The sequence below is a fragment of the Podarcis vaucheri genome (assembly GCF_965113315.1).
Source record: "Podarcis vaucheri genome assembly, chromosome: 9".
Lineage (NCBI taxonomy): Eukaryota > Metazoa > Chordata > Lepidosauria > Squamata > Lacertidae > Podarcis > Podarcis vaucheri.
The window spans coordinates 10,403,728-10,430,723 of NC_138767.1; the positions used below are offsets into that span (position 1 = coordinate 10,403,728).

At 41.4% G+C, this 26,996-nt stretch overlaps 2 protein-coding genes across 4 annotated transcripts in view; both read right to left on the reverse strand.

The window, feature by feature from the left end:
• Nucleotides 1–3,231: 3,231 nt before the first annotated feature.
• DCK (deoxycytidine kinase) lies at nt 3,232–14,809 on the reverse strand. The gene is made up of 7 exons (XM_082236756.1): nt 14,175–14,809; nt 11,036–11,151; nt 8,684–8,877; nt 7,276–7,423; nt 6,639–6,754; nt 6,201–6,300; nt 3,232–4,549 (listed from the first exon to the last, which is right to left on the reverse strand). The coding sequence occupies exons 1-7, from the start codon at nt 14,242–14,244 to the stop codon at nt 4,523–4,525; spliced, it is 771 nt and encodes a 256-aa protein (XP_082092882.1). The 5' UTR covers nt 14,245–14,809; the 3' UTR covers nt 3,232–4,522.
• A 2,968-nt stretch (nt 14,810–17,777) lies between these two features.
• MOB1B (MOB kinase activator 1B) overlaps nt 17,778–26,996 on the reverse strand; it is a 244,326-nt gene continuing 235,107 nt past the window's right edge. For 2 of the 3 annotated variants that reach the window (XM_082236773.1, XM_082236772.1), the window contains 3 exons: nt 25,703–25,836; nt 24,405–24,568; nt 17,778–23,007 (listed from right to left, as the gene is read on the reverse strand). In XM_082236773.1, the coding sequence (XP_082092899.1) occupies nt 22,930–23,007; nt 24,405–24,568; nt 25,703–25,836 (376 nt within the window). In that variant the 3' untranslated portion in view covers nt 17,778–22,929. The remainder of the gene's footprint in view (nt 23,008–24,404; nt 24,569–25,702; nt 25,837–26,996) is intronic. The other variant, XM_082236774.1, reaches the window with a different exon arrangement.

Sequence of the window (26,996 nt, forward strand, 5' to 3'; positions counted from 1 at the left end):
GATCTATGTAGCGACATCATGATACTGGTTTCTTATTAGCTTGTTTCCAAATCATTCCAAGCACTGAAAAGCACAATCTATTACAACCTTCAAGAACAGGGTAGTTAGATGAAGTTAGGCTATGTTTTTCTCCCAATATGGATCACTTTGCACTTAGGTTAGATCTCATCTGAGACCCACTAAATCACTTAGGACACATTTTAGAGCTCTTTAAGAACCTGATTCGCATTTTGCCATCCTAGTTTTTATATCACAATCACGTTTGATAATCTATTCCCTTGTCTCCAGTGCTGATAATGCTGGAACGCAAATCTTGAATTCCCTGCTATATAAACGTATATTATTCCCAGCCTTTGCTTCTATTGAGCCAGCACTTAAACTTCCAGCCTGACCTTTTAACTTACGGCTGCCCTGAAATATTGTGCAAAATGTGCAAGAGACTTGTTTTCCGTCAGAAAAAGCAAAATCCTTGTATTCAGGGACCATTAGATCACCTCTTTTTTAAAAAAAAAACAACCCTGAAGCTGAAATATTAAATGTTACTCATGCTAGATGTATTTTTAGACTCTGTTGATATTTCCAAAATTAAATGAATTGACGTCTCCACTTTCTCTGCTTTGGCGCCATCTCTTAAGCAAACTCTTAATAGAAAAGGCGAGGGTAGGAGGGAGCACTCTGCAAAGCATTAAGGAATTGCAAGGCTTCGTTTCAGCAATGTTTCAGAAAGAGGAATTGCAGCAGCAGCAGCAAGGAAACCATTAAATGACCTTGTACCGTGTATTGGCCAGGTCAAGATCCCATTATGAAGAAGGGAAAGAGAAGGATGAGTCCAACAAAATTCGAGACAATTGTGTATTTTATTCTTGCTTGTAAGCAGCAAAGAAATACACGGTTCCATCTTCAATTGCAAGTAGATGGCGTCTCGTTTTTTGGGGTTGACCCTGCCTTGGGGAACAAAAGTATGTTCATAGAATCAGAGTTGAAAGGGACACCCCAACAACTAGTCAAACAACCTACAATGCAAGAATCTCAACTAAAGCATCCATAACAGATGGCTATCTGTTCAAATCCCCTATGATTTAGCCAGGGCTGGGGGATCTATCACCCTCCAGATGTTGCCCATCATTATTCCTGAGCGTTGGCCATGCTGCATGCAGCTGGTGGGAGCTGAGAGGCCAGAAACATCTGGAAGACCACCCAATTTAATCTCAAGGAGTGCTTTTTTGAGCCTTGACTATCGGATTTCTGTCCACTGTTAGCGGAGGTGCATAAATCTTAGCATTTGGTTTGTAACACCCTGACACAGAATGGTTAATTTTGTATACGCAATATTCTCCAAGACAGGCTCAACGTGGTGCCCTCCAAGTGTTTATTTTTCAATTGAATCTGTAAACCGCCCTTCATCCGAAGATCATAGGGCAGTTCACAACATACAAAACGAGGACATGAAATGCATAATAAAACAAAAAGCAATATGCCCCCCCAAAAAAAAACACATTTCAAAGGCCATAGGATGTTAATCAAAGGCTAGGTTATAGAGAAACATTTCTGCCTTGCACCTAAAGATGTCATGAAGGTGCCAGGTGAGCCTTCCTGGGGAGAGGATTCCGCAAATGGGGAGCCACTGCAGAAAAGGCCACTCTCTAGACCTCTCATGGAAGAGAGGGTCTCAGAAGATGATCTCAGGGTCCGAGTAGGTTCATATGGGGAGAGGCAGTCCTTGAGGTACTGTGGTCCTGATCTGCTTAAGGCTTTATAGGTCAAAACCAGAACTTTGAATTGTGACCGGAAACTAATTGGCAGCCAATGGTTAGGCCAGGATCAGTGTAAGAAGCTCAAACTGTCTTGGTCCCAGTGAGCAAGTTGGCCGCCAAATTCTGCAGCAGCTGGTTTCCGAACCATCTTCAGAGGCAGCTCTGCCTATGTATTTACCTAGAGATTACCAGAGCATAGACAACAGTAGTTAGGCTATCCCTGTCCAGGCTGGGCCACCAGCCAAAGTTGATCGGAAGCCACCTGAAGCCACTCCAGAAGTACCCTCCAAGCTACATACCTGATCCTGTAACTCCATCGAGAGCAGGCAGCTTCCCGGGCAGTTGCTGACTACTACTCCTGTCATGTGACCCTTGGCCATGCTGGTTGTGGCTGATGGGAGCTGGAATTCACCAGCCACTGGAGCATGGGTAGGCAAACTAAGGCCTGGATCTGGCCCAATCGCCTTCTAAATTCAGCCATGGACGATCCAGAAAACAGTGTTTTTACATGAGTAGAATGTGGAATTTAAAACGCATCTCTGGGTTATTTGTGGGTCATAGGAATTCGTTCATTTTTTCCCTTCAAGATATAGTCTGGCCCCCCACAAGGTCTAAGGGACAGTGGACCGGCCCCCTGCTGAAAAAGTTTGCTGACCCCTGAGCATCACAGGTTCTCCACAGCTGCTCCAGGAGGAAATGATTTTGCAAAAAGCAGGAAGGCACACAAGAGAATTTGGGGCTGTAAAATTTCAGATTCCATTTTAAAACGATAAGAGCAACGGTTGCAGATCTATGCTTCTAGCCAATGCCTTGTGAACTCTCAGAAACCAGAGGAGCTCTGAGAGGAAATGAACACCACTCCCCCCGCTAGTTCAATTTCTGAATCCGAGGGGGCCCTAGTGGATCTATTTGGGGGGCTGTAGCCTCTTCTTCAATGAGCTCAAAGTTTCTAGCTTCACAATAGACACTGAAGCACAAACTGACCAGCTCTCAAACGCTATTTGGTTGACAATTCTTGCCCCAGGTCTAGTTAAATAATCCTTATGCAACGGATAGGCTGTGCTTTTAAAGAGGACAAAGTCTGCTGCTTGTAAAGTCGGTTTTAAACTGCTGCAGTGAATGCAAAGAATGTTTATGGGGCATGGGAGTAGGAGGAAGAGAGACTGTTGCTGGAGACCTCTGGCTATTTATGCATAGAGCAGCTGCGATGCATGTATAAGCCGAGAGACGGACAGAAACGAAAACTGCTGATCTGGTCCCAGCTCCCTTCACTCTACGCTGGACTGTGCCCAAACGGAGCATGCTGAGGTCTAAACACAGAATGTATGTGGAGCGAAGAATGTAGGTTATCCCACTTATTTCAGATATTTGGGGGTGGGGGTAAGGCTTGCAGTTTAGAGATAAAGGGGAAATGAGAATCAAATCCAGGCGAGAAACATGCGAAGAATTGTGACAAATGACTTAAGTGGCGCAGAACTGAAGACGCTTCTATATTTATTTCAGCCAAAAGTTTCCAACATGATCACACAGATCACAGCACTAACACTGTAGAATCTTCAGATGCTAAAACGACCTTGAGGCCAACTACATCCAGACAGTAATACATTGCATTAAAATAAATATAGATTTCAAGTGGGTTACACAATTGGTTTGATCCTTCGTAACTTTTATTATTTTTAAAAAATCAGTTTTAAGAATAAAAATTCAAACCATGGCTATTCCAGAGGTTCCCTTTGTCAATCCAAAGGGTTGCAAAATTCATAAAACATCACACTCCCGTTATCAGTGCATACGAGATTTGTATGTATACATGCCCACCCATCCTCCCCTCCCCTCAAACAGCCCTGATGGGAAAGGGAATGTTTAAAACAAACCACATTTAGGGGCAATTCAGGAACAAAGCAAGGAGTCATTAAATGGCCCCATCCTGCCATAGGAAATAATTCATTTAAAACATTTGTGGAGGGGAAGAATCCTACTGGGCATGTTCTTGCCTCTAGTTTTCTGTATGTAGCACCTTGGCTTTAAGTAAAGAAGAGATTGCAGGATTCGGCTAAGTTTTCAGTTCAGTGATTCTCTCCCTGTCCCTGACCTGGTTGGATTGCTGTGCCTCTCTACAGAAGCAGGCAAAAGCAGTTATCTTGGAAAACAGCAGCGGGTGCCAGGGATTGCCTTTAAGAACTGCCTTAATTTCTAGACAAACACACACCTGACTACAATGCTGTTGCTTTTGGCTGGTTTGCATATGGCTTTAAAAAAAAAAAAAATCACCCCTTACACACGCAGACCGCTTTGGACAAAATGCAGACCCTATGCCCCCCTTCCTAACCACACATGCATACAAAATCTAGGTGAGCAGAAACAGCATCCCTTTAGTATGATCCCACTGCTCTTGGAACTTTATGAATATCCCAATCAACTTGTGGGTGTGCACAAAGAGGTCCCACGTTCTCACACAGGTTTCACAAATTCAGTTCCAGAAAAGTAAACGGTTCCGCCTATTTCGTTTATGTCGCAAGCAGAATGTATTTCGCAGGACTCCCTGAACTCTGATTTGTAATATTAGGGATGGGTCTTTCCAAACACTTCACCTAAGAAAGCCAAATACAATATAAGTGCTATAAAAACCCAGTCCACTGCAAAGGTTCAGCAATGCAATGAAAGCTGGATTCTGCCCTCGGACACCTTAAGCAAAAGCAGAATTGGCAACGCAAACTAAGCAATATGAATGCCAGGAATGCTCGAGTTCGGTGTGGTTTCGGGAATGGCTACAAAGTGCTCAGAAATTCTTTGACCTGCAAAGACAAAAACACAGAATTTATCAAAAATTAGTGACCAAGATAGAAAAAAAAAGCACTGGTTGCTAGGTTCTGGGAAACGTCTCTTTCATATCACAGAATAACTAACTTGCCACAAGAGTAACACATTTTTAAATTTAGAAAGCTCCTAAAAGGATTCAGGGTTTGGTTTGGTTTTTACCTCAAATAATCACCCCCACCTCCACCCATCTCTTAGGGGCTGCCAGTAGCTTCTCACTTAAGGGACTGAACAGATTCATACTGGCTTAGCTTCAGAAGCCCTGAAGCACCAAGTTCTCCCAGGCGAGTGAAAACAATGTGAACAGTGGCCAGAAGTACTAAAGAAAGCCAACATTAATAAATGCCACAACCATCTCAGATTAAAAACAAGCACTGCATGGCGGCATACAAAGTACTGTTAGTGAAGTTTCTGATCACTTTTCCAAAGATGGCACAAAATCCGCACTAATGTAGTTCATAGTAATGTTCCAAAAAGTGACCAAGAGAGGGGAGAAGGGCCTTGTGATTGCACCTGTAAACGTACGAAGAGGGCTGAGTGTTTGCAGCTGCTGTGGATTTATTTATTACTTAACATATTTACATATTTCCTATTCATATATCAATGCAGTGTGTATGTAACAACATATACAATAAACACAGAACTCCATAAAAAGAATTCAAAATCATCACTAAAATGACTGGCCAATTAAGAAAGTTTAAACTTTCTTCAATCACCAAAACAAAATCAAGTCTCTATTTCTTGAGAACGCTTTGGAGAAAAATACAACTTTCTGTAAGGAAGCAGAACCGTTCAAGTCCTTACTACAGACCAGCGTTCCTCGGGTAGCAAATGTGGGTATGGAGCAGTTGGGGGTAGAGAGAAAGGAATCACTCTTTCAATCTATTTTGCATCAATATGATGAGAGCAGGATTATTCAAGTCTTCCTAAATAAACCGCCATAAAGGACTTAAACAAACCACGGTTTAGCTCATGTGTGAATGTGGCCAAAAACTTTGTACAACAGTGACCAGGGAAGCAACAGAACTTCCTTCAGGCTTTCAGAAACGTGGAAGCAGATTGTGCACTTATATGACTATGAAAACGCAACGGTATCTCAAGAGCAGAGCTTTGCAAATTGTGTGTAGCAACACGTTAGTGTGTTGGCTGCAGTGTGTAGGTGTGTCATGCAAATACTCCCTGCACTCCTCCTGCGGCTGGAAAGGGATTAGTTTAACCTCTGGCTTGCTAGTAAAACTGAATTAATGTGTCACGAAATGATGCATGTCTAAATAGTGCGTCACCAACATGAAAAGTTTGGAAAGCTCTGCTCAGAGAGCTAACCAAAATTAAAAGGTCAACTACTGCTTGTAGTGCAAAGGAGAAAAAAGAGGAATATACAGAAAACATATCTGAAAACTATTTGCTACAGGCTGGGCACGAAGACTCCAGTGAACCAAGAAAATTCCTGTATTTGCAAGGGCTTCTGCATTTACTCTAATGGACGGGGACCATTCCACATATGTCCCCCTTTGTATGTGTAGACTTTCATCATCCACCATCAACATATTAAACCACCAGGGCTTTTTAAAATAGTTAAGTGTGGTTGTCCAAGAAGGGAAATGTTAAATACTTTCTGGCGGCTTTTACCTTTTCAATCATATCTTCATGCCTGTCTTTGTTGCCTTTGAAGTCTTCATTTACGTCCAGTGTTAGAACAGGTACATCTTGCAGGTATTCAAAATCCGTTCTGTAAAGAAAACAGGACATCTGAATTGGGAAACTGAAGACATGAAGAGGGCAAAGGGAGTTAATTACAAAAATACGTCTGTTTCTTGAAGTTTGCAGCACAACCCTATGCGGGTTTCTCCGAAGTAAGTCCTGGGAAAGTGTGCACAGGATTGAAGCCTTTGCTGTTGCATTTCTAATCGTGGGAGCTGCCCAGGCTGAGAATTCTTTACCGTCTTATAAATTAGGGTCTCAAATATACACAGCACAGTTTCTAAAATTAGGTAAGATATCTATAGTTTTCAGCAATGGCAACTATCTTATCCGCTGGTTTAAATTCGTAATCTATTTAATATTTACCGCAACGTTCTGTGCTGGAGCCAGCTTTCATGTTTGTAATGAAGTTTTTCCAGATATTCCATAGGAATGCCTTGTTCTTCATCCCTCCCACGCACATAAATCCTATTCAAGCATTTCTAAAAATAAAGAAGTCACAACTGGAATGAAGCAGTAATAATAATCATCTTAAAGGGGAACAGGCACTAACCTTAAAGGGAAAACATGTTAAGGCTGAGGATTCTTTTATAAACTGCTTAGAGACTTTAATGTATGAAATGGTATATAAAATACATATGTGTTGCAGAAAATGTCAACCTGGCACCTCAAAGACTCCTCGTTTACTGTATGTATTTTTCAGCATGCATTTTTGCAAAGCGAAACAAAATAGCACACCAGCTAACACAGACCTACAGAAACTTGTGCTGTGGGAAGTCTTTATGGCGCCACAGAACTCTTTGTATTGTCATTCGCCCTTAACTTGCAATCCTACACCCACCTGTACACAAGGCACAATGTAATCCATGTAATAACAGCACCTGAACTTGTTAAGACGCAGCCCAGTGTGTTCTCTGCCTTTTCAATAAGATTTAGGTTGACTGACAGAGGTGAGGGCCCCCAGGCTCTGTTGTCAGACAGGCCCACAAACTTCATTTCTTACCTCAGGGGTAGCTCGGAGATAAATAATGCCATCCAGCCGAAGACTTGAGCCAAACTGCTGGTTCATCCAGTTATGCCAGTCTTGGTAAATAGTCCACTCGGTTTCATTCATGCAGTCCGTCTCATATAAATTAGACGCAAAAATGTACCTACACCAAAGGAGGCAATCAAGCTCAATGTCATTTTCTAACCTTTCTAAAAAATGATGTAAGAATATTTGCTGAAGGGAAGGCGAGTGACGATAGGTAGCTAATGACTAGGGATGAAACTGTAAACCACTGAAGGCTGTTTATGTAGAAGAGTGGATTCAATGAATAACAGAGGTGAGTGGACACTGATGTGTTTTGGCGGATGCCCCACCAGTACAGAATGCCCTTTCACTGGGCACTTGCCACAGTCTGAGTATCTTCTAGACAACCTGTACATCTTTGGGTTAACACATTTCCCCAATGGGAGGAGAGCCTACAAAGGAAGAAACAGTGTGGCTCTCTCTAAGCCTTGTTTATCAACTTGCAAACACTCCATTCCCCTGACAACTTCTTGAATGGTCTGTGTATGGATTCTCCTTGAGCAAACTGGAGAGGAGGGGCAACAATATGCCCAATGATGATGGGGCAGCTTGCTCAATACCAAGATGGTGGCCATCTCTTTGGGAAGGCCTTCTGTTTTTAAGGGCAAATGACGGATTTATCTTGCATTACATTTTACACAGGAGCATTATAATACAGTTTCTCTTATAAGCCCCCAAACCCCTCTAGATTCAGTTTGAACACAGGTATTTTTTCTAGGGGTCTGCAATTTCAAGAACTAGGTATTCAGGGACTGTTAACCCTGCAACTGTAATTCATGGAAAATCAATCACACCTCCAAAATTTAGCCAACTGATCAACCAATTGTTGCTTTTTGGCTACATAGAGCCAGCCTCCCAGCAGCTGCTTGGAAGTTCCAGAGGAGCAGCTTAACGTATATGAGGTATCCTCATATACTGCTTTCTGCAAAGTGAAAGAACAGCATGGCAGAAACCAATACAGAGATTGCGATCAACGCAGCAGCTAACAACATCTGCTTCTCTCCCTCCATGCCACTTTTTCATATATAGTCATACCTTGGCTCCCGAACGCCTTGGTACTCAGACGTTTTGGCTCCCAGCAAACCTGGGAGTGACTGTTCTGTTTTTCGAACGTTCTTTTGGAAGCCAAACATCCGACGTGGCTTCTGCTGCTTCCGATTGGCAGCAGGAGCTTCCTGCAGCCAATCAGAAGCCGTGCTTTTTGGTTTCATTCCAGCGTCGAGAACATCGTTCTAACAATCCAGAGGAGGAAAGCTTTTGTCTTACAAACTGAAATGGCCATTAGGAGCAACACATAAAAGAAAGGAACTGCAAGAATTAGCAAGAAACACATACAAACCTGTCACTGTAAACAGATCTCTCAAAGAAGACGACGGGGTTCTCAGCTTCTTTGAGTTTCCCTTCAAAAGATTTAAGTTGAGCCCGGATTCTGCTCAGGCAAGCATAAGTCTGGAAAGTGAAAGACCATCTCTCTGGCTTCTCGTACATCATCTCAAGCAAGTTGCCACCACTCTTTTGAGAGGAAGTAAGCTCCTGTTTAAAATACAAATAATATGAGTTTTTTTAAAGGTAGCTTGGGCTCCAGCTCTTACTGCCCCCCAACAGGGGACACTGGTCTTTCTTAAGCAGCCCCAGGGAAGATGGAAGAGGGTCTGCCCCAAAATTAAACTCACAAACAGTAGGAAGAGAAGTAGAAGTGAGATACACTGGCTAAAAATCAAGCATCTGGTAATAAATGTTGACAAGTCACTGAAGGTTTCAACCAAACGAAATAAAAAAGTCTAGGGATTTGGCTCAAAGAAAGCACTTTCTGCCTCAGGAGTTAAAAAGAAGGATCAGCCTCCAAGAGTTTTCATGAGAGCAAGTGGGAGAGAATATCAAACTCTTGATTTAATTTGATTTTGACCCGTTTTTAGGAGGTAATTTAATTATTGTTTGATTTTATACTAATGTTATATATCTGATGTTAGCCGCCCTGAGCCCGACTTTGGCCGGGGAGGGTGGGATATAAATAAAAGTTTATTATTATTTATTATTGAGGACACTTTTTATTCCTGCCATGAGACAGTTTCGTTAAAAATCAAGCTGGCCATGCTCATACCATCTGTTGAGGGAGACAATTCAGTAACAGCTGCTACTGATGTCCAAAAGCAGTTGGCAGCATGCTCCTATAACATGCAAAAGCATACAATCCAATCTTGATACTTAGAAATAGTATTCTTCCTACCCCCATATGTTTTAGCTTGTTATGTCATGACCCTTTCCACTAGAAACAGAAATGCTCTAACTTGGGTAAGATGAGGACTGTATGCTTGGTAACCTTCATAAAACCAAATATTACATACCTAAGATAGTTACCAAAAAATTCATTTCATGCATTTAATACTTAAAATTACCTTTTCCAAGTACCGTATTTTTCGTCCCATAGGACACACTTTTTCCCCTCCAAAAATGAAGGCGAAATGTGTGTGCGTCCTATGGTGCGAATGCAGGCTTTCGCTAAAGCCTGGAGAGCGAGAGGCATTGGTGCGCACCGACCCCTCTCGCTCTCCGGGCTTCAGGAAGCTATCCGCCAGCCTTGCAAGCCCAGCGGGAGTTCCCGCGGGCTCACAAGGCTTGCGGGCAGCAGCCTGCAGCCCGAAGCACGGGGCGCCCTCTGGAGGGCTCCCCGTGCTTCAGGCGGGTGTCTGTAAGCCTTGCGCGCCCGGCGAGAGGTCCCGCCGGGCGCGCGAGGCTTGGGGCAGCAGCCTGCAGCCCGAAGCACGGGGAGCCCTCCGGAGGGCGCCCCGTGCTTCGGGCAGGTGTGCGCAAGGCTTGGGGTGGCAGCCGCGGCTGGGGGGGGAATAATTTTTTTTTAATGCATTCCCCCCCCAAAAAAAAACCCCGAGGTGCGTCCTAAGGGCCGGTGCGCCCTATAGGACGAAAAATACGGTAGTTACTTTTTTGACCACGCACTGTGAATTCCAGTGCAGGAAAAAGAGATTCTGAACCTTATAACAGACATTTAAAGGCCCCAAGCAATGAGAAGTCTGTCTTCATTTATTTCAGATCAGGAGACTAAATGGATACTTATCACAACCCACATCTTAAGAATCCCAATCAAAAAAGATTTGCACCTCAAAAACCCTTGCAATAGTTCATTTATACTTTGCTGGAAACACAGCTATGCATTGCCATTCATGACTCTGACCACTAGAGAGCAGATCTGCTGCACTAGCATTAAAAACAGAGAAGTTTATTTAACATAGATCTTAATTTCCTTTTGTTTTTTCAACTGCTGAAGCAATACACACACACACACACACACACACACACACCACATGGTGATTGTAGGAACATTTGGGTGAAGAAATTCTGTCTAGAGTCAGAAATAAAAATTCTAATGGGTGGTGTTACAAAAATAAAGCAACCTTGCATAAAGAACCTTCATTTCCATATTTATTTTTGCAGTTCTACTTCTGCAATATTTTTTTTTGTTGTTGTCATGGGCGAATGAAAGCAGAGTTCTTCTTTTTCAATCTAGAACTGTGCAAAGATTTATATTCATCACTAGTCTAAAATATAGACCATACACCCACTCATCTAGACTGAAATTTGGTGGTGGTTTTTTTTTAAAAAAAACTCCATTTACACTTTGCATTCCAGAAAATATGTCCGTCGCCCCTAAACACAGAATCATATTTCCTCATACCTCTTTGTCATCAGGGCAATTCTGAACATTGCACCACCTTGCTACTGGTTCTGGAACAACTTCCCAATCTTCTCTGGCTTGTTTGAGAATATTCACAAAAGTAGACTTCCCGGCAGCTGTGGACATAAAATCGATTTTGATCAAACTGGCATTCGTGTGCTTGACACCAATTTGAAAAGAGGAAATGTTTGACAGAACAAATGTAATTGAAACATTTTATTTGTTGAATGTAAACAAGTAAGGAAACTATTTTCATTTTTTAATATCTGGCAGAATGTAGGGTAATAATAGCACGCCCCACAAAAGTTTTCTCCACTGCTTCACTATCACCTGTGTAAATTGCATCTATACATATTTGCATAATGAAATAAACATTATTCATCACATTGTACCAGATATAGGAAACACTGTTTGATGTATAATTGCTTTACAAATCATAAAATTTCATCATTTGGGCACAGATATGGTTTTTTTATTTCAGTGACAGTATAACATTTATTTTCTAGATTGAAGAATGAGCCTACACATGTTTACCAAGATGCAAGGCCATAAGAGCTTAATGGGAGAAACCCAAGGTCTGTATTACTGCAACCATGTAGCCTAGTCCTATTCATGTTTACTCTTGCATGTGAACCCAAAATAAAGGAAGGGACATACAGGATGGGTCCATCACAAATCAAAGTAATTATCTCCTTTCTGGTTTCCTTCTTTCTCCACTCCATCTTACTATGATATATTCAAATGATACCCTGCTTTCCCAACATAGGCAGCATGACAAATATAGTAGGCACAGTTTGTCTATTATTCTCAACTATGCTGTTCATTTGGGTTCTGTTACTCAATTTTCTTGTTTGTTACACACTTTTCACCGGCTACTGATTTTTGCTTAATTCTGTCTCCTTTCTATACCCTTCTCCTTGCCCAATAGCTTTGGATTTTTAGGCTGTAACATCTATGGACATGGTTTTACTTTTTAATTTAAATACTGTGAAGCACCTCAAGTCTTCAAGTTTCTTCCCAACTCACCACTTCACATTTAAAATTGAAAGTTTTAAGGACACGCCTGAAGACTAATTCACTCGACAAACAGGGTGTGCTGTATGGGTGATGAGAGAATAATTGCTGAGGAGTCTTTTGTTTGGGTGTAGGGTGGGGCAAGATAAAGCAAGGTCATACAAAGCTAAATCAATGGGAAGAGTATATACATAACATTTTCAAGTTTACAAACTTGGTAATTTTAGAAGTCAATTTAGAATGCACACCCAAAATTATAGGCTTGAGGGGCTCAACAGTGGACCTCTACTTCCTGTCTCCCATAGATCCATAATGATGTACTGTACACCAAGTATTATTGCCCTACTCTTTTGCAACTTGTCAAACCCCTACAGTAGGAGTGGCTAACCTTTGGTTGTCCTGGTGGCAGTGGGACCACAATTTCCATCAGTCTCAGCCAGCATGGCCAATGGTCAGAGATGTTGATGGGTGTGGTCAGAAAGTATCTACAGGGCTACAGGTTAACCGCTCCTGCCCTAGAGCCTGCCAGAGCTCCTGCACTATATAAACGATAATAACAATCTTAAGATGATATATGTGATGGTTTTTGGCCTCAGGAGTTGTGTGCAGACAAAGGTACCTTTTAAAGCTGTTTAGCTATCTGAATTTTAAAGACATCTTCCATTTCAAGCATTCTTCTGTTACATCACATGAACTTTGAATGATACTGTATGCTTAAAGAAACTGTAAACCTTAAAGTATCATGGAAGTTCTTAAAATTAAATAAGTAGAATTGGGGGGGGGGAGAGCGAGCAGGGTACCACTGCACTGCCAGGAAAGAAGCCACACACATCTGCTCAACACAGCAGTGGGGAGAGCTTGAGCATTTCTGCCTGTATAATATAAAGACACAGGAACCCCATTACGGAGTGGGGGGGCACCTGTGGCTTTGGGGACCTATTATCTTCTATATGATTTATGTTGCATTTGCGATGTTCTATCATGTTATTGCTATTTATTGTTCATAAGCCGCTTTGGGATTCATCTGAATAAAAAGCAGCATGGTAATATAATACAGTAAATCAAATCAATTCCATACCATACCCCACAAGGCAAGAACCATCTCCCCCTTCAGCTTATTGACCCCCTTAAGGTCAATTCTTCCTCAGCTCCTGCCCCACACTGAGAGCCCAATGCCATGGAAGAGAGTGTAATTCAGCTGGTCCCAAGGTTTTCCCACTTCCCATATTTTACAGACACTTCCCACAGCAGCAGCCATTCCTCATTCCATCCAGCAATAAAAATGAGACCACTTTTTCGTCATTGTTGGCATCTGTCCGCCTCGGGAGACAATGGAGGAGTGTGCCTTTGGGGGTGAGGTCAAGCTGTTGGAAGGTTGCAGCATCTTGGCATTCCAACTTGCTGGGTGCAAAAGGTTTTCTTTTCTTTTCTTTTTTTGCCTGGTGAAGCAGCTCAGTCTACTTGTGGAGTGATATTCCAAGCTCCAAGCGAGATCGTGGCAGGTCAGCACTTTATGGACCATGGCTGTCCAGCTAAGGCAGGTGGGTGGGTGGGTGGGTGGGTGTATATATCTATACAGTGGTACCTCAGGTTACATATGCTTCAGGTTACATACGCTTCAGGTTACAGACTCCGCTAACCCAGAAATAGTACCTCGGGTTAAGAACTTTGCTTCAGGATGAGAACAGAAATCGTGTGGCGGCGGCAGTGTGAAGCCCCATTAGCTACAGTGGTGCTTCAGGTTAAGAACAGTTTCAGGTTAAGAACGGACCTCCGGAATGAATTAAGTACTTAACCCGAGGTACCACTGTATGTGTGTGTGTGTGTGTCTATATATATAGACACACACACACGTTTTGTTTTATCTCTACTGCCTAGTCCAGCCAGTTCTTTATTACAATAACTTTCGCAACCAAGTCGAGCAACTGACCCCTGAGCCTGCGTTTTTTCCTCCTCCCTCCCAACCCGCTTTTCCTTTTATGCCGTGCTTCTTGAGAAGGAAGCTCTGGCCTTATCCTCGGCTCTCTGTAAACCGCCATTGGAAGCCCCACCCGCAACCAACACTGCCGAAAAGCGGGAGGGGGGAGCGGAATATATAAAACAGCGCAAATAAGAGACAATTCACCTATGTTGCCTTCTATGGCGATCTTCTTGATGGCGCTCTCGGCCCGGCTCCGCTTAGGTGGGGTTGCCATGGAAACTGCCTACCGGCTACGGTGCGAAGCTCCCGGGGAAGACGGTGCGACTGAGAGGACAAACCTAGGCGGGAGCGCTCCGGTCTTCCCGCACGCCGAGGCTACGTAAGCCCGTCTGCCCGCGCGCGCGCGCCAGCCAGCCGGCCAATCCCGTTTGTCCCGCCAGCCGCCGTTCGAATTTGGCGCGGCGTCGCTCGGGGTTGGCTATGCCGGGCAGTGACGTCACCAGCGGGAGTCCAGTCAGCTTCTTCCTTCCGGCTTCGTTTTCACTTCAATGACGGCCTTATCATAATAATAGAAGCCGCAGCTGTCGTCGTTCTCTCCCCTCCTCAGCCGCCTGAAGAGTCCCTACAGGTGCCCGAGAGGGTCACAAACCGTACGGCGAAGCGCGCGCCAGCGACCGCGGCTTGCGGCAGAGCGAAAACCAACCGCGCTCGCTCGCCTCAGAAGGGCCGGCTTTCCATGGGAAGGGAAGCTCAATCACACACCGAGCAACGGATGCAGCCGGAGGGAGCGCTGTCGAGCTGTGAGTGCCTCGATCGGCTTGGGTCGTAGAATCCTGGAGATGGAAGGGGCACCTCGAGGGTCATCTAGTCCAACCCCCTGCTGCAGTTACGTCGTTGCCATGGCAGCGTGCCAGGCTTCTGGGGCGAGATCGCACTCCGCCTTCCAGGAGCAGATTTTAAAGCTTTCTTAGAAATAACGTTAAAAATGCCGCGTGTTGTGGTCTTTTTCTGCTGTGATCTTTGAAAAGGCATATAGCCTAGGAGGCAGTGATAGGTTTTACCTTCTTGGGCTCCATGATCACTGCAGATGGTGACAGCAGTCATGAAATTAAAAGACGCCAGCTTTTTGGGAGAAAAGCAATGACAAACCTAGACAGCATCGTAAAAAGCAGAGACATCACCTTGCCAACAAAGGTCCGTATAGTTAAAGCTATGGTTTTCCCAGTAGAGATGTATAGAAGTGAAAACTGGACCGTAAAGAAGGCTGATCGCCAAAGAATGGATGCTTTTGAATTATGGTGATGGAGGAGACTCTTGAGAGTCCCATGGACTGCAAGAAGATCAAACCTCTCCATTCTGAAGGAAATCAGCCCTGAGTGTTCACTGGAAGGACAGATCGTGAAGCTGAGGCTCCAATACTTTGGCCACCTCATGAGAAGAGAAGACTCCCTGGATGTTGGGAAAGATGGAGGGTGCAAGGAGAAGGGGATGACAGAGGACGAGATGGTTGGACAGTGTTCTCAAAGCTACCAGCATGAGTTTGACCAAACTGTGGGAGGCAGTGGAAGACAGGAGTGCCTGGCGTGTTCTGGTCCATGGGGTCACGAAGAGTCGGACACGACTAAACGACTAAACAACATAGCCTAGGAGGCTTTCAGATCTGGAATTAAGGGAGAAGCCACGCATATTGTGGATCACGGATGGTGGATCTGAGGCCCACTGGTTAAGGATGGTGGGAGTTAGGAGTCCCCGTAATGTCTGGAAGGCTCTCGACCCTGGTTTAAATTCTCCCTTAATTCGGTTTTAGATCATCCAGCTTCAGGATAGCATAAAAACATCAGGTGAGTTCTGCCGGATCAAGCCAATGGCCAGTATAGTCCAGCATCCTGTTCTCAAGAGTGGTCACCTAGATGTCTAGGAAACCTGCAAGGAGGCTCTAAGCACAAGTACACTCCTTCCCTCCTGTGGTTTCCAAAAACTGGTATTCAGAAGCATTGCTACTCCCAGCCGTGGAGGCACATCGTAGCCATCACAGCTACCAACCATCAATAGCCTTCTCCAACATGACTTTCTTGGGATCTGTTGCATCCCTGACAAGGAGCTGAATTGCTACTGCCACCAATCACTTTACTGCAATAGCCATATTCGAAATTACTACATTTTACATGACCCAGATACTCAAAGTGAGGAAGGCCCACTTTTGTGCTATGGTGTGAGAAAGACGTGTAGCTTTCCCCGTGTTTGATCTCACTGCAACAGCATGTCGCCACACGTACAGCGTCACACACTCCACAGTCAACACCAGCAGGGGTCAGTTCTGCCAACTCCTAGCTACACCTCTGCCTAAGACATCCAAGTGAGGGTAGGGACCTGTTCTTTTATTCCTTAGAAAATGCTATGTGTACTGATCTAGAAATATAAACAAACAATTCAAAATGTACGATTCCTGTGCCTTTCACATTTACATTTGGACACAGAAACTTTTAAAGTTTCCAGGAGGGGTTTTTTTGTTAGGTTTTTTTAGTCTTCGGAAAATTCTGAAGAATAGGACCCAGGTAACCTTGAGTTCAGCAATAACTTCTGAGAGATTAAGGATTGAATTGGAAAAGGCAAATGCTAATGAATACACCATCCCCACACAGAGCTCATTTTGCACAGAAAACGCCAAACAAATACTGGAAGAAAGGCTAGAGGAACAAAATGAGACATCCATAGAAACCTGTTGCCCAGGTTATGGTCAAGACAACCAGAACATTCAAGATTTAGTAGTGGCATGCAGTAAAGGCTTCACACAGGAGATGTAAACTATTGTAGAAATTCTGTAGAAATTCCCACACGCATTACTGGATGTTGACCACTTCTAAGGGCAAATCTGACTTTAAAGAATTTTCTTGCCCAAATGTGTTGCTCAAACTATTCTAGAATCCATACACATTTTTTATAACAGCTGCAACTAGGGGCACAAATTTTGTAGCCAACAGATGCCCCTTCCTCTACAGTGCAGTTGACACAGATCTCATTTACCTTTCATTGCCAACTAAAAGCATCTCTGCTCAGACCCTTATGGAAGTTTGATGGTGTCTTAACAGTTAAATGATGGGAGCAATAGTTTTAAGGCAATTTAGTTACAATGGTTTTGTGATTGTTGTTTTATGTTAATATTTTGCAACCCACACAGGAATCCTTAATAAACAGCAAGCTACACATTTAAACAAACACACAGGGGATATCCAATGTTAAAGCAGACCTACTGAAATCAATGAACTCAAGTAATGAGTCCATTTCAATGGGTCTGCTTCAAGTATGATTGGTATTTCGCAGGTTCCTAAGCTGTCTTCAAGAGGCACCAAACCAAACCAAACTTGCTTAATTACAGTTTTGTTTCATGTATCTTTAGACCAAAAGTGAAACCAAACTAGTGCATTCTAGCACTCCTTCCTAACAGCCACATATTACCTTCCAGCTTTGTACTGGAAGCGGGAAACAGCCCATGTCTGAGTTTGGGTACAGTTGAGGAAGGACTTTCATTTTCCACAACTGACTATAATTTCTTGGTAAGCTTGCCTCCCATTTTGAAAACTTCAGTTGTATGCCAAAACTTCAGGGCTATAAGAGTTAAGGAAAATGGAAGGACATCAGGTTTGTTTTATTGCTCTTAGATTTGCCTGCAATACAAATAGTTCACAAATTCAGGTGAGGTGATCACATAAAGTAATTTGTATGTGGAATGCTCAGATGTGTACAATGTGTACATAATGGATACACTGAAAAACTGCAAGTTAGGATGAGGAGGGAAATAAAAGGCAATCGTGGTCAAACATAGCTATTTATTTTTCTTCTTATAAACAGCATTCAGTTCCTTACTGAAAAAGCCTAGAATTTATATATATTTTTCATCCCATCACTTACAACAATCTGTATACATTATTTACATCTTTCCAATACATGTGTTGCAGAATTTCAGACATTCAACTTTTTTTTAAAACAAAAAGCTGTTTTCATTTAAAACAAGTATTGATCAATAATGACTACAAACTGAAGTAATATTGGCACAGTCTGCGTACAGTACAGGTCTCTGTGTTGCATTTTATATTTTAAGCCTATTTTGTCCAGCTGCTTTTGGAGTATTTAAAAGAAGCAGACATCATAGTGTTGCATCTGCAATACCTTCTTGCTTCCAGAAAGCAGGCCCAACACCAGGTTCAGAGAAGGGGTCACTGAGTGAGCTCACACATGAAGGCAAGACTGTTACAGCATTAAATCAAGTACAAGGGGAACCAATTTATGCACTCGGAACAATTAAATTGTAAGGCTTTTCCTGTACTGCTTCCAGCTGCCAAGGGGAGAGAGAGCTGCATGCGTGAATACTCCTGCCACAGCTTAAACTCTTTACAGGTGGAAAGCACCTTTAGGAGATGGTTTGCAGTTTAAGCATTCGACCCAAAATGCTGCTTTTTCTTTTGCAAGGAAATCCCTCACCCCGCTGCCCAACCCCATGATGATGCAACTCCTTCCCCTTCTTACCATCACCAATTGTAGCCGGAGGCTGTGCAGTCCTGCAAGCTAGACTGCTTGATTATGCTGGCTGGACAGACCTAGCCTGATTCAGGCAGGAATCTGTGGCCATAGCTGATGTGTGCTGTGCAGTGCACATCAGGAAACCTCCATGCTCCTGGATGTTCCCTGTTAGCAGAGCACAAGCAAGTGGTCCTATATTTTATCTAGTCTCCTGTCACCCCCACTGCACTTAAGGCTTTGCCAGTTATAGTAAGAGTTAGGCAGATTTGTCTGCGTGTATCAGGTTTACCAATGAGTAATATTTACTCAAGCCTTTTAATTTTCACAATACAAGTTAAAAGGTACTGATTTTTATGGCAATATTTAGCAAACACAACATCTGTGAATAAATGTCTTCAAAAATGGAACCAAATGACCTTTCAAAAGATTTGTGTTCCCAGAATGACCTAGTTATACATGTACAAAAATAATGAGTACAGTTTAGTGGCTATAAAAATTAATTTCCCCTAAAAATACAGTTATCTATGAAAAAACTATTGAAAGGACAGTGTTCTTGGAGGAAAAAAAAACCCAAGCAAACAAAGAGTTTCAAAAGTTGAATTACTTTGCCATTTTAGGAGGGAACTGAATTTCAAAAAATGAAACTATGTGTACAACTGGCAGAAATAAGATGCCAACTAAACTTTTACTTAAATTTAAATATCTCACTCCTAAGGTGGCTAGTGGTTCTATCGATGCAGTCTAGAAAACCCTAAATAGTTACCTATTAAAAGAAATGCAATGGAAAGAAATGAACATATTAAGTAACATGGGAATGTTGCAGTTGAAAAATTGGCAGGTCCACCTTTTTGTTTTTATTTAATATGAAAGAAGGAATTTCACCTATAATATAGTATTCCAGGGGGAAAGAATACATGTCAGCTGGTTTAAGATATTCCCATGCTGATTTTTTTTTAATTAAAAAAAAAATCTTAAAACTTTGTATGGCAATTCAAGGCAAGAGCTCAAGGAAAAGAGAGGGAAAATCTGAAAAGGTAAGAAGAGTCAATAGCAGCAAATTGGCCTTTTGCCTGTAAAGGGAACTTCAGAGAGAGATTTCAGTTCTAAAAGATTAAAGAGTCTCTGGTTTTCTATCTTAAAAGCAACTGCAAATATTCAGAGTTCTAGATTGCATAGTAAGCAGTAAACAAAAACTTGACATGAATTTACAGAAGAGCTATTAATCCTTTTGAAAGCTTTCTGGCTAAAGCTGAGTTACCACTAAAATATTGTGGGACATTTTTATATTTACGCAATGAACACGGATCCCTGACACGAATATGCAAAGTAGACATACAATTTCTATGGTCAGAATTAAAAAAATCTGTCTTAACAATGTAAATCCTTGTTCACTGGCCTAAGAAAGCACAACACAACCGCTTTAATGGACTTGTATCAACTTCCATGACCATCAATTTTACTCTGTCTCATCAGATTGAGGAAAGTTACCTCCTGAAGTTATTAACCCCATCACCAAAACAAAGAAACACACTGAAAGCTGAAATAAGAGTAAAACTGGTTCAGACTTTTGAAGCTCCTTCGCTCTTCCTCCACAATGTAAAAGAGTGTTAAAATACAATGGCTGGCTGTGACTATATTCCCAGGCCTGAATAGCCAATGTTTAATATATAAAAAAGCAACCTGGCATTTAGCAGAGTATCCCTTCAAGATTGAAACCCAGATCCAGACTATAATTTTGTGGATTTTAAAATACTAAGGTGTTCAGTTTTCAAAATCCTTGGTCAGATGAAAAAAATCAAGGAGACCTGGATTTACGTTTGAATGCATTGGTAAAATAGTATATATTGTGTTTGAAGGCCATCACTGAAAAATGTAAAAGTTCCCAATGCAATACAAAGATATACTCTGTGTTCAATACAATGAGATATCTTCAGTGTTTTCGTTTTCAAGTTTAATGAAATCAACAGAGTTTAACTAAATGTACTCTCAGTGATCTCCAGCCTTTTATTATCCAACCAAGAAGTCAGCAAACGAAAGCAGACCAAATTATCCCCCCCTACAATGAGCATTTGAAACTTAATACACTCTCACTGTACCTTTACAGAACAGACTTACCTTATAGAAGGTTCACAACAGTCCCTAAAAAAAGTGTGTGTTTGTGTGTGTGTTAAATTAATATTTCAAGGGATTGAAATTGCTCATCAGTGGGAAACATTTAAATAGTAACTTCCTTCCTTATAAACTGCTGTCTGTAAAATCCAGTTTTTTAAAAGGTCCTCAAACATCTATTTAAATATTTGATCTCAGAATGGTAAGCCTGACTTCTATAAAATCAAGCCTGGACATAGATTAGCATATGTAATACCATAAAAGATTAGCATATGTAATACCGTGTGTGCATATTAAGTAGTACCCAAACTGCTGATCATTTATTTTGCTAAATCTACATGCAGAATTATGGTGCTCCATGCAATATGTACATTAGGTACAATGAGCAAGGGCTACCTAATTATCAAGGTGAAGTAAGCCTAGATGAGTTCATGGCATTTCTTGTTTTTCCTTTTATGACTGAGTTACAAATAATTCAAGACCACGTCTTAAGCTCAAGAGCATGTTGAACACTGGATAATGCAGTGTTTAAAACACACATTGTGCATAAGTAACTTACACACACTGCAAAAAACATACTATGGGAAGGTGTTGTGCACACAAGATTTTAAAAGGGACATGCATGGGCACACAGCTTATGTCTGAAATGCATACTCAATAAGATACCACTTTGTGAATTTGCAGATTCAGATCAATTTCACCCAAGGAAAGCTATCTCTATACTACACAGAACTCCGTTTTAAATCATTCTGTGCAAATTGGTTTAAGAACATCTGAAGAGTATGATGCATCAGCAAAAAAACCCAACATTTTAGATTTAACACTATATAATCAGAGAAGTGGCAAGTTGCAAATGTGCAAGAAAGATCTGATTGTATATAGAACTCTGAATTAAACCTGACAATCTTATGAACATGTGGGAATCAGAGATAGCTCATGTTCTGAACTTCTAAGAATGAAAAGTCTTGGGTTTCCCAACGTGCTATCAAAAACATCCACAAACCAACAGGTGACGGTTATCTGGGTGCTTGGTTATAAGGTACTAGGTCATCTCATTTGAAAGGAGGGAAAGAAACAAAGAAAGAGTGACAAAAATACAAAATATGTGTGAGTAAAAGTAAACCGAGACATCTAAAAACATGAAAAAGTGGTACTGTGTGCCATATAAGAAAACTGCTGCATTTGGGTGCACAGTTAGGACTGCAGTGGGACTGTGCGCTCAAGATGAATGGAATGGCAAGTGTTCCATATGATAAATGGATTGAGGCAGTTTGCAACTAAGGAGCCCACACTTGTACGTCAAGTGAGATTTCTGCCACTCGCAATAAAATGACTATGGTGGATTTAAAAGTATTTTTAAAATCCTTGTTAACACCACTGTTGTTCCCCGTAAACAACTTCCCCTTGTTTCCTCTTGATGCTCTGGCAAGGCTACCGATTTATACGGGTAAGAAAGCTTACAGTACAGTTTGACCTCCCGTGATCATCAAAATCAGGCTGGCTAATCTAAAGGAAAGTTGAATGTTTGAAGAACAAATGCAAGCAACAAAGAAGAAAGTGGTCAACCCCCAGGCTGTCCTTAGTCCTCCACAGATGCAAGACGTTGGGTGGGTTTCTGAGGACATAAAAAAAGAAAGAAAAATGAGCCCCCCTCTCTCCCCACCTCCTGTAGCCCACATTCATCTCTAAAGGCATTGTTTTGCATTAAAAGCTGGAGATCACTTCTAGAAGTTATGGCTTTTTAAAAAAAGGTTTACACATATTTATTTATTTATTTATATCTAACAAGAAGTGTAAGTCCTGGGTAGCAATTTGTGTTTTCTGGTTCCAGCAATGTTCTTTGTATGTGCTTTGTACCTCAGAAGAGAGTCTGCCAAGGCACTTAGAGAATGTTAAGTCTCTTAAAGGACTTTCTGAGAATGGGCTGCAACTGGCAACGCAGAACCCATACAACCAGCAGTGTCACATTTCCCAACAAGCATGTATTTTTTTTCCTCTCCTTTATAAACACTCGACATCTGCTAAAAGAAGATTACACAACAAACAAGAACAGAAAGCCATTTACTGTGTGTGTCTCACTAAAGACAAACGAGTTCCTCTAATAAAAGCACAGAGAATGGATCTAGGTTGCCCAAATAAAAAACAAGAACAGGTTTCCTTTTCTTTCTAAAAACATAAACAAAAATTTAAAAGGCTGCAAGCCTCTTCACACGCTTGCTCAGGAGTAAGTTCCATGGGTCTTAATCAGTGTGCAGAGGATTGCAGCTCAAATCCCTAAAACACCACATGCCTGCTTAAACCAAACAAGTGATTTGCACAAATTCACTTCTGCTTATCTGTCCTTTGAAGTGAGTTTTTCAATCAGTTCTTGAAGTGGAGCAAGTTCTCTTCTGTCTATAAGGTTAAATTCCTGTGGAAGGCAGAAAAAGACCAACAATTCAGTTCAACATTTAGCAGGATATCCATTAGTTATCAACAGCATTGTTTTACCCTATGCAACTGAAAACACAATTATCTTACGCTGGAAGTAAAAGCAGTCAACACAGTTTTTAGGAAGAACAAAGATGAGGGCAAGGCACACCGAAACTAAGACTAAAAGAAAGATCCCCATCTGAGAAAGACAGATATTAAAGTTCATTGTGGGGAGATTCCACAGAAAGCATTGCCCTAGCTGCTGCTATTGCAGAGATCAGAAGAGAACCAAATGTGGCTCTCATTTCACTTCTCTAGGCATGTTCACTTGCCTCTTGTTGATATGTGAGAGGATCACCAGTGTCCCAGTTAGAACTCTAGAATATTCATGAACCTGCACTACTTAGGCGCAGAATCTATATGTGGGACTGCACATGGCACATGAAGAAATCCAGCAATATTTTTAATTCTAGGTTGGTGGCCAAATGCTACCAAACACCTCTAACAATAGAAGTCTGCCATGCAATCTGTGATAGCACTAATTTCCATTCCACACAGAAGGATTTCAGCATTTCCAAATGGGATATATAATCCTAAAGGAACTGCTTTTACCTCAATCAGATAATCACTTTTACATATTTTTCAATATCCAGTTAAAGTGCACAAAGGTTTCTGGTTATACATATTCACCATTCATGTCACATTAAGGAGATCACAAAAGAAAATATTTGGCTGGTGGCTTTAATGTAGTTTTTGGAACCTGCTAAAACCTTTTTCGTTAGGCAAGCCTACCCAAACATGTACTGTATTTTTTGCACCATAACACTCACTTTTTTCCTCCTAGAAAGTAAGGGGAAATGTCTGTGTGTGTTATGGAGGAAATGCCTACGGGTGGCATGCCTACGGATTTTCCTCCCCTAAAAACTACGTGCGTGTTATGGTTGTGTGCGTGTTATAGAGCGAAAAATACGGTAATTTTACTAGGTATATTTGTTTTAAAACTACTAATTTTATGTACCTATTTTTTTAAAAAAAATATGTCAGCTTGTTTTTAAATGTTTAATTCTGCTGGTATTTTTAAATTAATGCTTTATATTTTATAGAACCTCCTTTGATTTTCTGGTTAAGATAGAGTATATAAGTATATTTATTCAAATAAATAAATAGCTCCAAACCTTTTCTCCCAATAATACTTCATGGCATGACATAGAACTTAATTGAGAATAGGGCACAGCAGACAACATTAGAATCATGTTAGAGAGAAACTTCAAATGTGCTGAAGAATACAAGGATCCCTAGTTACCGCAATAAGCAACAGAAAACTCAAAAGAGAATGCGAGCCCACGCTCCATCTTGCAGGGCTATATTAAGTCATAGTACCCCATGCCTAGTTACCTGAACAAAAAAGATAAAGTGCTTGAAGGATGTGTTGAGATGTGCCTCTTCTTGCAGCTGAATGACTGGATCAAAGTGCTGGTGGTAGATGTGAGCATAAACTCTGAAGAGACGCTTTAGGATCGTTTTAGCTACCGACATGAAGTTCTTTGGGAAAGGAACACCTAGAAATCAACAAAGCAAACGTCCAAGTGTTTACATTCAAGTCCTACAAAGAACACGGGGTTGTATCCAACAAAACCATCCTGTTCACACAACTGTGTCCACTTGCAAAACAGAACTTCCCCTCTCTTCTCCCTCATATCAGTTATGGGGTTTCCCCTAAGCATCCAGAGCAGGTTGGGGGTAGGAGGGGGAGCGAGAAGAGGAAGGGGAAGTTCTGTTGCACAAGTAGAAGCAGCCTTTGTGCTGATGAGACAGGTTCATTAGATACAACCCCCAGCTGCTATCATGCTCAAGACTCACCAAGATAGTGGCTTCTTGCTTCAGTGCATAAGCTGTAGCACAATACATGACCCATGCAGAAAGCATAAGAAGCCACTCACAAGGAATCTTGTCATCCCATGAATGGGCAGGGAGCAGCACAGGTTTAAACAGCCCACGTATCAGGACTGAGAACCACAAATATCGGAAAAGTACCATCTATGCAAGCGTTTTTCCAACAGTAATCAAAAACACAACCAGAACTATTCAGCAAGCATGTTTTTTAAAGACATACGGTAACTGTATCTTGCACTGATTTAAAATTTTAAGTTTAAAACTGTGATTTTTATAAACCAACGAATGCATTGTGCAGAAGTGAACAAAAATGCAATACTACACTAGCACAGAAATCACCCTAAGGGAATCGTCCTGTTTGAAATACTGAGTATTTAGCAAAAATAGCAAACCAGTCCTCAAACAAACTGGTACTTGTGCTTTCCCTTATTACAGCTTTTTCTCTAGAGGGAAAAATAAATACCATAAGCAAAGAAATATTTAATTGCTTATTTTCAAAGATCACTCTTCCTTTTAATTAAGGACTGCTAGAAATTAGGTATGTTCTGGTCTACATAAAGGTAAAGGTACCCCTGGTCCAGTTGCAGAGTCTTAAAATCAAATCTTGTAAAAAAATTAATTAATAGTGAACAACTGCTGCTTTAAATGGTTACATATATTTTCAAAATCTTATGTTAGTTTCCCTCAAGTTAAAAGTTTTTGTTTTCTCCTATTCCTTTTGAAACAGCATAGATGTTCAGAGTTTGCAAATTAAACCATCCAGCTTTTATATAACGGCAATATACTAATTTTAAAATTACCTATTTTGGATGGGAAGAGTGTCTCATCATCCAGCTGGTCCTGAACCCATGTCATAAGGTAATCAATGTACTTTGGTGCTGAACACTTGATTGGCTTCTTTATGTTTGTCCCATCTGCCCAGTGGTACTCATATCTGGAATGAAACAGGGTTAAAAGACATCCCTTTAAATAAATCTAGGACTGTACACACTAAACAAATGAATTATTGTTTTTATAACATTGGGATATAAAGGCCTGCTTCAGGTGTGCCCAAGGGCTTGAAGATGCTCAAGAGAATTCTTCTCTCTTTTAACCCCTTCCCCATACACAAGTCTCCTCGGTTTCAAAAGTGATTAGCACAGGAACAAATTCCCCCCGGGCACTGAGAACCAGTTGGCTGGCATCCAAATATACACACATGAGTATTAAGAGTGATTATAGTATCACTATATAAGACGTGACATAATTGGCATTTTGCAAAGCTATCCCTACAACCAGCAGGAGCTATGGTTCAAGGAGAATTATCATGCGAACCATGTTCCAATGCCCCAAACCTCATAGTATCTCAAGCCAGAGGCAGGTTCTTCCCCGATACAGCCATGCCCTTAGTTCATGAAATGCTTTTTAATTCCAGAACTTCTGGTGCTAAGTAACACGTGCATTAAACACACTCATTCATGTTCTACCCCTTTTTAATCTAAAGATGACAGTCTAGTTTTATACTTTAATAGCATTGGATTTAAAATTATGGTACAGTATTGCATATAGCTGAACTGATGCAAAATGACACATTAAGTGGAATAGTAAAACAGAAAACATTCAGCCATGAACCTTAATTATTCCAGAACCTGGTCTCCACAGCCTCCTTAAACAGCCTTCTTTTTGATAATCTTAATATCATGCACAGCTCTGTCAAATTTTCTCTTTCTCTTGTTTGGAGTGAAACTACTGTATTTTAGCTGAGCACACATTTCCAGGATAGCAAGCAACAGTGTAACAAATCAAACAGAAGACACCCATGGAGAGAGCTTCAATGTATCTATGAACCAGAACACTGTAATTAAGCAACGTTTTCAGAACTCTTAGATCTTATGGTAGGAAACTATGAATTGGCTTCTTTAGAGCCAATGCAGTAACAATATGCAAGCAAAGTTTGAAAAAATCCCATTAAAACATTTATGTATTCCACAAGAACTGAGTAAAACAATAAATGCTAAAGCCACTTTCTTCTGTATTACATCGATATTCAGCATGGAGGGCCACTTTGGAAACTGGTACCTCGAACCTATATTCACCCATTTAAAGTTTTCAAAA